The sequence below is a fragment of the Peromyscus leucopus genome, chromosome 2 (assembly GCF_004664715.2).
Source record: "Peromyscus leucopus breed LL Stock chromosome 2, UCI_PerLeu_2.1, whole genome shotgun sequence".
NCBI classification, from domain to species: Eukaryota; Metazoa; Chordata; class Mammalia; order Rodentia; family Cricetidae; genus Peromyscus; species Peromyscus leucopus.
The window spans coordinates 98572817-98587705 of NC_051064.1; the positions used below are offsets into that span (position 1 = coordinate 98572817).

Sequence of the window (14889 nt, forward strand, 5' to 3'; positions counted from 1 at the left end):
TGTGTGTGGTACTATTATCTCAAGGTTCTTGTGAGGTTTACTAGCCCACACAGACTGTGCACAGTGCCTTATACAGGGAGGGATTCTACCCCTCTTTTCTTGCCCACTGCTTTTCATGTTACCCTAATTAATATCATTTAAATTGTTTTTAGGCAAATCCAAATCCATGCACCCAAGGATTTCACTCAGATTTTGGATATTTTGTTAACAGCTTTTGATCTTTTGTTTTTGACAGTGAGATGTCTTTCTCTGAGAGCATGGGAAAAGTACCTCAGCTTATTTATTCAGGTCTTTTCATGTCGTCATGGCCACATTTGAGCAGTTACCAGCAAGTCTAACTGAAAAGGCAACTTAATACCGCCCTGCATTTGTATTATTATGTTCTGTCAGGAACCTGTCAGCAAGTGTTGATGAAGTACAGAGCCAGCAGTAACAAGCCTGAGCTCTGACAGCTCACTAACAGAAGTAGCTCCAATCGGTACGTGGTATTTCTTCAGAAAGAAGTCCCTCTTGTCACTCTGCTGATGTGATTAGTGGTCCAGTCTGAGTCATTATTATATCTCCCCTTGAGCGATATCTTCAGTGCTGGTAATTCAGTCTTTTGTATGCCTTGAAAAAAAAAAAAAAACAGAGTCATCACAGGCCTATGAAGTACCAAAGGCTGCAGCCAGGAATATCTTGGTAATTTATCCCCATCCTTAGCTCTAATTATTCTGTTTTTCACTGCCTTGCTCAATTGAGACTCTCCAGGTTCTACATTCCCCAAGCAGAGAACAAAAGGTTTCCCCTGAGAGTGGGGGCCTGGCAATGTCTGCGGCACAGTGAACTGTGTATAAATTATGCAGCACTGCCGGCTGGCTTCCTTTTCAAAGTCTTGCTGGAGAAATTCCGGAGAATGACCAGGCCCCTGGATCTGCACTGACCTATTCTTTTGAGGTTGCCTTGCTCTGGGTGAATCAGGAGAGCAAGAAGTTCCCCTTCTTTTTGCTGAGGCTGCTTCAAGTTCTGCAAGAACTACAAGTGTGTTCAGTCTTTGTGTCTGAGTTTGTCAGTCTAGGAGAACATAATGGATGATGATTACAACAGGTGCCTGCCATTAAGCTTGCTTCTCCTCCTTCATTTTAGCTCTCCCACTGGAGTGTGTTAGCTGGACTATCCTTTCTGATTTCTTAATTAACCTTACTTTCACGAGGCTGGCACACTACCTGCTGCACTAAAGAGGCTCCTCCTCTCAACCTTGCTTTTAAAAAGCACAATAATATTTATTAGTTCTTTGAGAAGTTAATGTTTTGGTCCTATTCACTCCAACCCCTCTCCCTAACTCCTCCCAGGTCTACCTCCACCTCCCTGCCCTTCCCAACTTTGTTTCCTTTTAAAAAATATAACTCATAATGCCCTTCATGTGCTGCCCACATATTCCTATGCGTGGGACCATCCACCACAGTGTTGAGGCCACACCCTTAAAGAAAATGGACTTTCTTGCCCCCCCAGAAGTCATCACTGTCCACAGCTCCTCAGTTAAGGGTCCTAGCTAATGGTCCTTTCATTCTCTATGCTAGTATGTTGACTAGGTTGGTCCTGTGCAGGCAACACAGGTAACGTGCATGAATGCAGGGTTCTTGTTGTGTCCAGAATATACTTCTTTTCACTGTAGTCTTCTCTGGCCTTTGGCCCTGTCCCCTTTCTGTGTTGTCCCATTTGTAGATGAATGCTCCATTGACACTCTACACTTGGACCAGCTGTTAGTTTCTGCACTATCCACCATCCATTGCACAAAGGAACTTCTCTGATGATGTCTGAGGGCTGCACTGATCTATGAGTCAAGACATGAATTTGGAGGGAGGTTTGATACTCTGTCCATAGCAATATAATAGTAGTAGGTTCAACCAAGGGCCTGTGAGCTCCTCAGCCATGATTAACCTTCTTTTTGTTGTTGCTGTTTAGTGAGTATTTTTTATGTGGTGTGTGTGTGTGTGTGTGTGTGTGTGTGTGTGTGTGTGTGTGCATGCATATATGTTATTTTGCTTTGCTTTGATGACATTCTGCCAAAACAAATCTTAAATGTGTAATTTGGCATCCAGAGCTCTGGGATCTGGGTTGAGGAGGAGCTTGAGGGCTCTCTTGCAAAGTCACAAATCCTTACTTAATCTGTTTCTGGTTAAGGTGCTTCCACCCTTAACCTAGCCTCGTTCTCTGCTCTGTTGGAAGATTCCTGGCAGTCATCTCTTTTCAGGGTGTGGGAGGTACTTTATTGTCCCTCTCCCTGACCTCATGGACTTTGCATGTGGGTACTTGTATCTTGGTATTCACCAGAGGCTGCTGGCTGCTCTCATGTCAGTTTCTGGAGCTTCCTTCTGTACTTCTTTAAAGCTCTGTGCCGCCAAAGGTCCAGCTGCCTCCCATTCCTCTGCTTCTGTCTTCTCAACTACATGTCTCTGTAGAAAAGAAGACACTTTCCCTTTCAGAATCTCAGGGGTGGCTTTGCTATTACCTTCCCATTGATCTTTATGGCAGGGAGTGAAAGTCAGTGTCTGTTCTTCCGTTCTTGTTCTTGCTTGCTACATTGTGAGTTTTTATCTTGACATAATGTTGTATGTCCTGCAATATGCAGAGATCATTTTTCTCCCCTTTAATAAAATGATGTGGTAATACCCCCATCTGTCTTCTGTCACTAAAACATACACGAATATTGCCCATATGTATTTTTCTTCTTTCTTTCTTTCTTTTTTTTTTTTTTCAAGACAGGATTTCTCTATGTAGCAGCCCTGACTGTTCTACTTTGTACACCAGGCTGGCTGCCTTGAACTCACAGAGATCTGCCTGCCTCTGCTTCCTCAGTGCTGAGATTATAGGCGTGTGCCACCACAGTCTGGCTAGCATGTGTGTGTGTGTGTGTGTGTGTGTGTGTGTGTGTGTGTGTGTGTGTGTATGTGTGTGTTGTGTATACACACAAATTAAATTTGCTTGTATCTTTTGTAAGCATATCCTATGTTTTCTGTGTCTTATGCTGCTGTTGTTTGGATTTTGTTACACATTATCTTAGCTTTAGTAATAGACTAAGGAGTCATTCTTCTGGGGTGTGAAGTACTTGGGAGTGGCCGGTTCAGTGAATATTAGATTTCCAACAACTACCTGGACTTACAAAGTTTTATTGGATGATTTTAAACTCTTGACTCAATTGCTCTTAACTCCATTAAAGTTTTCTAGTGTCTGTTTGGTAAATTCTGTTTTTCAGCCAAATTATTGATTTGTCTAAATTTCCACAAGTTTATAGTGTTGTTTATGTTATCTTTGGTCTTTTTTCTGTTGTTTGCCTTCTCCATGGTTATAGACCCTGTTTTCATCTGTGATATTTGTTAATCTTAGTCCCCATCTCTGTTTCCCATCTTCCCCTAACCCTGTTTTCACATTGATTCAAGGAATTTTCATCTCTACTTCGTTTTAATCTTTCAGTTTCATCTATTACTGTTTTTCATAATTTTCCAAGTTGGCTGATTACATTGTTATTTTTCAGGCTTCTTTTCCAATAAAACCCATTGTTAAATATCACTTATTCCATTCAGTACTTGCATATAAAGTTTTTTCCTCTCCTCCTATACAAATCTTTAAAACTGAGCTTGTTCATTGTACTCATGCCCTTTATTTCCACAGTAGAGAGAATTACAATTACTCTTATGGTTTACATATTTCTTTAAATACTGAAAGTGCAATAACATATTTCAGTATAACCATGCTTTTCATTTCTGTGAGGTATCATTATATATTTTGTGTGTTTGTAAATGTATATATATGCATGTGTGTGAAGAGGCCTTGTGTGTGTATATGGGCATGTATGTGAATGTGTGCAAAGATCAGAGATCAACCTCGTGTGCCATCCTCGGTTCTACCCTCTTACCTTTTTTGAGAAAAGCCTCTTTGGGCTGGAGTTCACTGATTAGTCTTGTCTGGCTGCTGGCTGGGCAGTGAGTGCCCAGGCTCTCTGTCTGTCTTTGTCTACCCAGTGCTTGTATGTCAGTCACATTAAAAAATGTTGTTGGGGCCAGTGAAATGCCTCAGTGGGTAAAGGTGTTTGATGTGCAATCTTGACAATATGAGATTGATCCCTGAAACCCACATAAAGTTAGGAAAAGTTGTCCTCTGACCTCTATATACGTGGCAGTGGCACATGCCTACCCTCACTCCTACCCAAACAGCATATACATGGACACACAACAATGATTAAAGTAAATAAATAGGAGCTGGAGAGGTCGCACAGTAGCTACAAGCTCCTTCTGCTTTGGTAGAGAACCCAAGTTCGGTTCCTAGCACCCATGATGGACAGCTCACAAGCCTCTGTAACTCCAACTGTAGGGGGATTTTGATGTTTCTGGCCTCTGTGAGCCCCAGTTCAGACTTGTGCATACCCACACAGACACACAAAATATACATAATTAAAAATAATAAAAATAATTTTGAAAAATAAATTTTAACATTTAAAAGATTATATCTTATTTTTTGTAAAAGTATTTAAGAAAAAAGAACTATCAGATTGAAAAATATACATTAGAAATATGTAGCTTACTTCTAACGCTATTTTGATTTTTCTTTTTTTTTAACATTGATGCCATTCATTTTTGGCATAATCTTATAGTTACTGTCTTTATTCCTCTTATTTTTATTTTAAATTTATATTGTTTCACTCTCCTGTATTTATTCTATGTGGTTACTTTTGCTTCACTGGTTTCATTTCCCCCCTTCATTTTCTATTATTTCTTGTGACTTTCGGGATTTTGATCAACCTTTCATTTCCATCAGTGACTACAACCTCACTTTTTTATATCCAACATTAGGTAGTAAGAAAGCTTAGTCTTTCCTGGCAGGCGAGAGCTGGCCCTGAGGTCAGGAGAGTGAGAAAACTAGCCCTGCCCCACACCACCTGCAACACACAGGAGAGTGGTCTCCATACCCTGCCTGAGCACACTAGAGCTGACCCTGCTTTCAGGGTCTCCGGTGAGCCAGCCCTGAGGGTATGAGAGCAGGAGGGCTGACCCCACAACCCTCTGGTATTCCCCCACAGCAATCAGGAGAAAAGACCTTTCACCTTGCCTGGACAAAAGAGTAGAGCCAGCCCTGGCAATGTAAGTAAGGGAGACCCGGAACTGAGGTCCCTAGAGCAGAACTGTGCCCTGCTCCTTGTTGTAGGCTGCATTGGGTGAACTGTCTGAGGCAGTGCTGGAGAGTATGCCCCACTAGTGACAATGAGGGAAAGCTAGTAAGCTGACCAACCCAGCTACTACCCAGGCACAGAATTAGGGCAGTGAATTGGCTCACTCCAGCATCCACTGAATCTCTGAACTGGTGGAGCATGTTTATGCTCCTACAGATCCCAAACAGCAAGATCTCCATGACACAGGACAACAGGATATCCAAGAGGAGCCCCAGTGAGAGCCCGTTATGGGTGGTGTAAGAGAAACCAGAGGCCTCAAGCCAGACTAATGACTCTAGGCAATGAACAATTGCAATTAAAGATAAATGGACTAAAGGGTAAACTGTGGCTCAAGGGGCCAACCTACAGCATCTGTTCTTTTCGTTGTTGTTGGTTTTGTTTTTATTTTTGTTTTGCTTTGTTTGGTTTCTGTTTTTTCTTTTAAATTTGGCTTTAATTTGTGGGGGAGGTTACAAGGGCAGAGTGCAGAGGGCAGATGCAAGGGGATAGGGAGATAAGTGGGCTTGGAACACATGATGTGAAACCCACAAGGAGTCAATAAAAGTTAAAAAAAAAAGTTTTGTCTTCCCAAGGAAGAGCACATCAATTAGTTGTTCAATTGCTGTGGGATGATCTGTATGTCCTGTGGGAGCCCTTCTTGGGTTCTTTGTGGCGTTACCAGCAGGTCGTATAGAGGATGATTAGGACCATGGCCTGAGTGCAGGGTTGAGATGGTCTGCATTGGCTGTGCTGGGGATGGTCTATATGTCAAGTTGTTCTGATTGATCAATAAATAAAACTGATCGCTGTGCTAGCAGAAGATAGGTGGGACTAACAAGAGGAGAAATAAAAGGACAGGAAGGCAGAAGACTGGCTGCAGCCGCCGCCATGACCAGCAGCATGTGAAACCTGGTAAGCCACGAGCACGTGCAAGATATAGATTTCTAGAAATGGGTTACTTAAAGATATAAGAAAAGTTAGCAAGAAGCCTGCCACGGCCATACAGTTTGTAAGCAATATAAGTCTCTGTGTTTACTTGGTTGGGTCTGAGCGGCTGTGGGACTGGCAGGTGACAAGGATTTGTCCTGACTGTGGGCAAGGCGGAAAAACTCAAGCTACATTCAATGACAAAAGGTCAGCTCTGAAAACATACATACGAGTAACATTATACAGACTGAGCAGGTTGTATTTAGGAATATGTGTGTGTGTGTGTGTGTGTGTGTGTGTGTTCATAAACATGTATGCATGTAACAACAATTAATGATTAAAAAAGAATACAAATTTTAAAGATAACAAGAAACAGGTATATGGAGGGCTTGGAAAGAGGAAAGGGAAGGGGGAAGTGATGTCATAGTATAATCTACAAAAATTAAAGAATTAAAAAACAAAGACTCTTGGCCAGGTGCTGACACTTTGAATTGATTAAACTTCCCATGCCCTTTAAATATGTGAAACTTCCTTTTAATGAACAACTTGTTCTATGGTTTTATCTTTTATATTCTTTTATTTTGTTTTTGCAATTATAATTTATTTAAAACATTTATCCTTTCCCTTTCTTCCCTTCAAACCTGCCCATATACCTCTCCTCTCTCTCCAAGTTCTTGGCCTCTTTTTTTCACAAATACTTATTGCATATAGATATATTTGAACATAACCTAGGCAGTCTGTATAATATTACTTGTTTGTGTGTTTCTGGGCTAACCATTTGTCACTGGACAACCAACTGGTGTGTTGTTCCCTGGAAAAGACCGCTTCTCCCCTCTCGGCTTTCTCCAGTGCCTACAGTGCTTTGTGTAGGGTTGAGGCCTCATGGGCTCTTCTGTTTGCATGTCTGTTGGTGTTGTCCTTGTTCAGCTCATGTTTGGACAGTCTTGGTGAGACTTTATCTGCATAGCTTCTGACGTTACTAGGAGACAGTCTCACAGCACACTCCTTGGTCCTCCGGCTCTCACAGTCTTTCCACCCCTCTTCTGCAGTGTTCCCTGAGCCTTGGGTCTCTGAGTGTTCTGTACCTGTATCCTTTGAGACTGGACTCCAAACTTCATTTGATTGATTTTGGTTTTCTGTTGTGGTCTTTGTCTGTTGTAAAGAGAAGTTTCCTCGTCGAGGAGTGAAGACTGTGCTTCTCTATGGGAATAAGGACTCATGGGACAGATTGTTGTGCTAGCAATGAGTAGGTAACTAGGCTTCCAGTACCATTTCCCTCTTGTTTAGCATGTCTTAAGTCCAATCAGAGAGCTGCTGATTTCCACCACAGTATGTCTGCCACTACTGCACACTTAGGGTTATGACACCATGCTGGTTGTTAGTGTGGTTCATAGGCATCATTGCTAGGTAGGACTGTTGGTTGCTTCCTCCCTTCGGAAGCTTGCATGGTGCCTTCTGGTACCATGAAAGCTAGTCTTCTGGGTGAGGACTTTCAGTCAATTCTAGCTCAGGGGTCTCTTAGTCCTGTGTGTAAAGTACATGGTGTATTCAGCAATAGGGACTTACCTTCCACCTCTGGAGGGAATCCAAGAGTAACAGAAATAGGCTGTACATTTAGGAATTCCCTTGGACAGCCCTGACCAATAACTCAAAAGAGGGCTTCTCATATCTGGGGTTGGGATTTTGTTATGTGGTTTTTGTCTCTGGAGGGACTGCTGTCCGCCCTGTGGTATTTTGAGACAGCAACATAAACTAAGACATGCCCCTTACTTAACCTCTGACTTTGAGGCTTTACCTATTTTTTTTTTTTCAGTTCCAGGCCTTCCCTTGGACTTTACTTGTAATAAAGCATGCCTGTTGTGCTTTCAGAAAACTCAAAGTTACAAACATTGTTTATATTATCATTATCCGTTTAGACTAAATATGTTTTAATCTATGTGTGTATATATATATGCACAGATGTATGTGTTGAGGTACATACAAATAAACATTCATTCTTATGTATGCACACATGTAAATATACATACTTGGAGAAAGAAAGATGATATGAACAACATAAATGTATATCAGTAATCTTATTCCTCTTGCTTCTTTCCTCTCTGCTGACATAGCTACTCTGAAACAGGGGACAATGTGTGTGTGTTTTTTTTCCTCAAGCATTGTCCTCAGAAAGCCCATGTGAGTACTTTACTTTTTTAAACCCTTGTATGTTGAAAATGTTTTCCTTTTCCCTTGACAGCTGAATAATATTTTGTCTGGGTGTAGGATTCTTGGATCAACCTTTCTTGGTGATCTGTATGTTATTTCCATGCTTTCAGCATTCCAGGCTTGTAGATGGGATTTCCATATCTTCTTTGGGCCCTTTGGTTTTGTATGCACCTTCGTATTGCTGTCTGGCAGCATGTAATTTTATGTTTACTCTTGAAATTCAAGTATTTCCTGAACTTAATGAGAACTTTTAATCTGCAGGCTTAAATTTCACCTTGGCGCAGTATACTAAGAGCCCAGTACTGTGTGTATTTGTTTATGGTATCTTCCTCATCTGTTCTTACTTTTATTCTTTTTAGCTTTTAAAAATCCCTTCTGGGATTCCTGTAATTCTTGTTATGATCCTTGCTATGTCCCTCCCCTTGCTATGCCCCTCCCCTTACTATGCTCTGCCCCTTACTATGTCCCTCCCCTTGCTATGTCCCTCCTCTTGCTATGCCCCTCCCCTTGCTATGGCCCTCCTCTTGCTATGCCCCTCCCCTTGCTATGCCCCTCCTCTTGCTATGCCCCTCCCCTTGCTATGGCCCTCCCCTTGCTATGCCCCTCCCCTTGCTATGCCCCCTCCTTGCTATGTCCCTCCCCTTGCTATGCCCCTCCCCTTTGCTATACACCTTCCCTTGCTATTCTTATCTTTGTGTCTTTCCTCCTTCCTATAAGCCACTCCCTTCACCTGCTATTTCAAGGACATTTAATTGATTTCCACTCATGCCAGTGGTAGTTCATCTGTAGAAAACTTAATATTTACTGTTATCATCACTAGGGGGTGCATGGTCATACATGTGTGTGCATTTGTGTTTGTGTTGGAAGAGACATGCATTTGACATAGCTCACATGTAAAAACGAAAGGACTACTTGTTTGCATCATTTCTGTCTTCCACCTTTATGTGGGTTCTGGGAATCACACTCAAGTTATCAGGTTTGCATGGCAGGTGCCTGTACCCGCTGAGCTGCCATGCTAACCCAGACAAACAAACCTTTCAATTTTAATTTGAAATACTTTTTTTTTCTTCTAAGAAAACTTTCTTGCTGTGGGATGGTCTGTATGTCAAATTGCTCTGATTGGTCAATAAAAAAAACACTGATTGGCCAGTGGCCAGGCAGGAAGTAGGTGGGACAAGGAGAGAGGAGAATTCTGGGAAGTGGAAGGCTAAGGCAGGGAGACACTGCAGCCGGGGCCATGACAAGCAGCATGTGAAGATGCCGGAGCCTCATGGCAAGGTATAGATTTATAGAAATGGATTAATTTAAGCTATAAGAACAGTTAGCAAGAAGCCTGTCACGGCCATACAGTTTGTAAGCAATATAAGTCTCTATGTTTACTTGGTTGGGTCTGAGTGGCTGTGGGACTGGTGGATGACAGAGATTTGTCCTGACTGTGGGCAAGGCAAGAAAACTCTAGCTACACTTTCTAGTGTTTTCCTTCTCATCTCTTGTGGTTTTCATCATTGTTGTGTTTTCCAAACAGTTTCATGATTTCTTCTTCAATGATTTCTGCCTATTTTGGATGTTCTAGACATCATCTCTCCAGTGCCCTTGCTCCCTTATACATATCACCATGCCCAGCTTTAGGTACTGTTTTATCTTGTGTTGCATTGTGTTATTTGGATATACTGATTGATCTATGTTTTTGGGATTTGTGTGCATTTTAGGGTCATTTGGCATTTAAAAAAATCCATAAGAAAGATACAGAACTCCTGTCCTGACATTTTGGCTTACTGTGAGGAAACTGGCCAGGAGTTTGAGGCCCAGGAGGGCAGATTGCCCAGTAAAATACTTTGGGGGTTGTCAAAGCCTAGATTTTTGTAGAAGCTTCTGGGCAAGGCACACTATTTATTCTGCTATTAGTATCTTGTCTTTTTTCACTGATAAATCCTAGCTCTCTTCTAGAGAGTCACTGAGAGCCTGTGACCTTAGATGCACTCTTTAAACATTACTAATTTTGCTGCATCAGGGATATTCTAGTAATCTATCAACTAATTCTAAAGAGATTCAAATAAAATGGACCAGCTGTGCATGGTAGCACATGTTCATAGCCCCGGTATGCAGGAGACTGAGGCTGGAATATGGCTATGAGTTTGAGGCTAGCCTTGGCTATAATGTAAGTTCCAACTGGGCTAGAGAGACAGAAAAATGGGGAGAGAGCGAGAGAAGGAGATAGAGAGACAGAGCTTAGTTATATTTGAATAAGCTATATATACAGAATGGTTTTTCAGAGGTGTCTGTATCCATAAAACATCTGCCTCCTGTTTCAGTCATTTTCTTCCAGCAAATAGTATCTGGCTAGTATCCAAATTTACTGTAATAAATAAGGGATTACTATTCTTTTCCTGATTAAGGAAGAAAAAAATAATTTGGACTAATTTACTTATATTGTGAATTGGTAATGCTCAGCTGCAAACCACCATCAAGTTTTAGTTGTTGAACCCAATGGTCATTTATTTGGCTCTTGGGCAGATTATTGACTCTGAGTCCTGGTGGGTGGTCCTCACCTCAACCAGACTCATAACTACTTAATCCTAACTGACACAAGAAAATCTATGGGTGCGATGGAAATCTGATTAAGATTGCTGTCTTTTCAGTTCTCTGATACCCTCCCTATATGAGTTAGCTCAGCATTAGTTCCTTATGGAAAGGATGAAGGTTCAAGAGAACAAGCCAAAACACATAAAGTATCTTTGAATTTAGACCAGTAACTGGCATGCAATCATTTCTGAGTCATTCTTTATCAAAATGCAATCGTGAATCATTACTCAAAATCTAGAAGTAAAGGAGGCCCTTTGAACAATGTAGGGGTACTCCACTGTCAAGGTACATGGCAAAGGGTGTGACTATGTAGAGGTGTAAAGACTGAGGCCTTGTCAACTTCCCTGAGCTGTTTAGAGCTACAGTGTAATAACTTTAGCTTGCCGGGAACATTAAAGGAAGGACAAGGAGTTTGGCTTTGAGGTCAAAGGAAACTTTCACAGAGGAGTAACAGTGAACTGCATTGTAATGAAGACTTGAAGTTTACCAAGTGGATAGAAATGAGGACAGCAGCAATAGTTAACTAAGGTGGAAGGTACTGCCGAAGTACGGGTAGAGGAGTCTCTGAATGTTGATGGGGGTGTTAGGCGGTGAAGAGTTGGCCCATGTGCTTGTGCCATTGGAAACAATCCCTTGACCTTGACTTTTGTTCATAGCATTGTCCTTTCCAATAAAATGTTTGAGCCCTTCAGAAATTTCCGATACCATTCTAGGGGGTGTTGAGCTACCATGTACTACAGAGCATTCTTCATAGTTGGCTCCCACCTTCATCCCTTAGGGGAAAAAAGTGACCTTGCTTAAATCAAGGGAATGGGTTAGCACGTATGTATTGTTTGTGATGCTGTAAGCATCCTTTGATGTTTTTCTGCCACTGAGCACAACTTGACCTGTTCTGCCATCTATGCCACATCTGCACCAATCTTTCATGATGAATGTCTGTAGCTTACTCTCAAGTTAGAACTTAGTAAAATGTTACCTCTTCTGTGAAGCCTACCTTGATACTTTCTTCCCAACCATCGAAACACCCCACTCTCAGCACTAGATTGCATCAGATTTTCCCACTAAATTTCTTGTTTTTCTATGTACTTTTGTTAGAAAACAGGGCTATTTATTATTATAGGATTTTATGTATAATTGTTCAAGGAATGTCTGTATCCCCAGTTAAACTTTCTGCTCCTGGAACAGAGAAGGACTGGGTCTTGTGTATACTACGTACCACTAAGGTCTGCCATCGCAACAGGATCATAGTAGCCACTAAACTAACTGAGGGAATGGTTCTGCATGACTGAATGTGTTACATCAAGACTTTTGGCCCATGAACTGGGATTTGGTTTATCCTTAAAACGGCATGATGGTGACCTCTTTGGGTTTGTCACATACCTGTGGCAATATAAAAACATTTTTAATGATTCTATTCAATAAGTATTCATTATGGATAGATATACACATTCATGAAGTAGGTACTAGTGATACAGAGAAAAGCAGGATATTTTGTAATGAACATGTGGCTCTTTTAGTGGGTGAGAGACATAGAGAATGGAATAAGCATACAGTTAAAATGGTCAGCATAAGACATGGATATGTCCAAAATAGGCTTTTGGTTCAACATGACCTCTCCTGGAGCTTTCTGGAGAGACACAGTCTGAGATGACTTATGGTAGTTAACTAAGAATCAGATGCATGGTGGGAAGACCATTCTAGGTCGAGTAAAGAGAAGTGAGAAAGAAAGGCTAACTACAGGAGAGTACCGATGAGTTAGTAATGCACAACTGAGAATGCAGGGATGGGGATGGCCAAGAACAAATAGAGGCAGACACAGATATGTCACAAAGCGTTCATGGGAAAGTTGATATTACAGCTTTGTGGACAAAATATGGAGAATAAATAGAAGAAATATAGGTAATACCTATGAAAAAGCAGTTAATCACAGTGTGATAAAGGTCATGATATATGGTATACTCTATGGGCATGGATGTAGATCAGTGGTACAGTGCTTACCTGGTACACATAGAGAATTTGATCTCTAGCACTAGCTGAAAATATGAGTGTGTGTACATATGTGGGTGTATATGTATATTTTTAAATATATATATTATTTTCTGAGAGGTAAGAAAAGGAATATTTAAGCAAAAATTAGAGTTTCATTTTAGGTTAAAATAAGAGTTTGAGCCATCAGGATGAAGAAGGTTGGGAGAGGTCTCTAAACTCAAGTGGTAGAGTAGAGGCAAAGAAGAATGTAAGAACATGACACTTTCAGAGACATAAGGGTTATTTTAAAAGAATAATTATAGAATATTAAGAGTGACATCAAGAAATGAAGCTGAAAGGAAAATACATCCAGTATTGTAGTATTGATTTAGATTACAGTGACATATTCTTTATTTTATAGCAGATATTTAAAAGAAACATTTTTTATTGTAGAGAACTTGGAAGGTATATAAAAATAGATGACATCAAGACTCCTGTGAATTCGTCTGTCTGCTCCAGTGGCCAGCAGCCCAGGCCAATCATCTTCATCTATCCAGTGTACCATTTGCTTCCTCTTATTGTGTTATTTTTGAAACATGCTTCAAATGCCATGCCATTCTATACATGAATATTTTATACACTGAATGATAAAGGGCAATTTTAATATAGCTGTACCAATATTACATTTAAATTTGAGATGTTTACTCAGTTTCATCAAATAACTAATTATTATAATTCATAATTATCACACATGTGTCAAATAAATGTAGATGTAAGTGCAAATATTCACTTACTATATTTGTTTGGTCAGGACACATACGGAAGACTGAGTCTATGCTGAAATTGAAAGGAAGTAGTATTCGTTATATATAGGTATATAAAGAGCCCTTTATTTAAGAAGGAATGCATAATTACTATTTCCTCTGCTACTGAATATAACAGGGCAGGTATTTGGAAAAGTATAAAAGAAGATGGCTCACATTGTTGGTCCTACCTGTCTCCAATTTTCTAGGTCTCTTTGTTCCTTGGTCTGTAAATGGACGTACTCAGCAGAGAAAGGCTGGGATGACAGCTTCTGGAAGATGATTGGTTTGGAAGATCTCATTGGTGATAATTACAGCAAAATAGGTAAAAGAATGGAAAATCCAAAGAGTTATCATTCATATGGATATACAAGGATATTTGTAATTTTTTTGTTTGAATTAAATTATGAGAACTCCATCCAGTTCTTTTCAAGACTAGGTTTTTCAGAGTTTGTCAGCTATGACGGATAAACCATGTCTTTAGGCCCTAGTTTTCTGACTTGTTTGAATTGGGGGGAAATATATATTGTGACTATGTGTCTGGGAGTACAGAACCCATAGTGGAGCTGATGTGGGATGATCGTGCATAGAGCAGCCAGGGACGACATCATCAAGGATCATTTCCAGAAGTAGGAAAATAATTTTTATGAATTTGTCTCAAGAAACAACACAAAAGAAGAAAAGGAAAAAATAAAATTGAAAGGTCAGAATTAGAAGAATCAAGAACAAGACAGAAAGTAGATAGTGAGCCAATGCTTGCTGAGTCACAGACTCCCAACTTGATGTGGCCCTAACTAGATGGGACAGCTCTGAGTGGCTGCGAGGTGTTTACCTGCTGAAAGAGTTTCAGTGCCAGGTAAATATAATTATGACAGATTAACCTTTAACATGTACAGGGTCGTTTCACAGGGAGGTGTTTTTGTCCTATAGTTATTACTTAGTATTCTGGTAAGCCGTTGTTATTTAGGTCATATGTGCTTAGATAGAAATCCTCTTAATTGATTTAATATGCTGACTAAGCATTGTAACAAGATCTAAAAGTGTACTGATTATGAAAGATAGCTCATTTCTCTCTAAGGGAAGAGAAAAGAAGTAAGTGGCTATTACTGCAATTCTGTTGAGTTTTTAACAGTTCCCAGCCAGTAAAATGGGAGAATCAAAATGACCTAAGAATCATGATGCACACTGTTTTGGAGGCAACATAACCTCACTTCT

General features: G+C 40.5%; 1 protein-coding gene across 1 annotated transcript in view; it reads left to right on the plus strand.

Moving 5' to 3' along the window:
• Positions 1 to 14889, plus strand: part of Fggy (FGGY carbohydrate kinase domain containing) — a 398183-nt gene that overhangs the window by 137004 nt on the left and 246290 nt on the right. Inside the window, 1 exon segment of the mRNA XM_037202717.1 lies at positions 13884 to 13999. Within this exon segment, the coding sequence (XP_037058612.1) occupies positions 13884 to 13999 (116 nt within the window).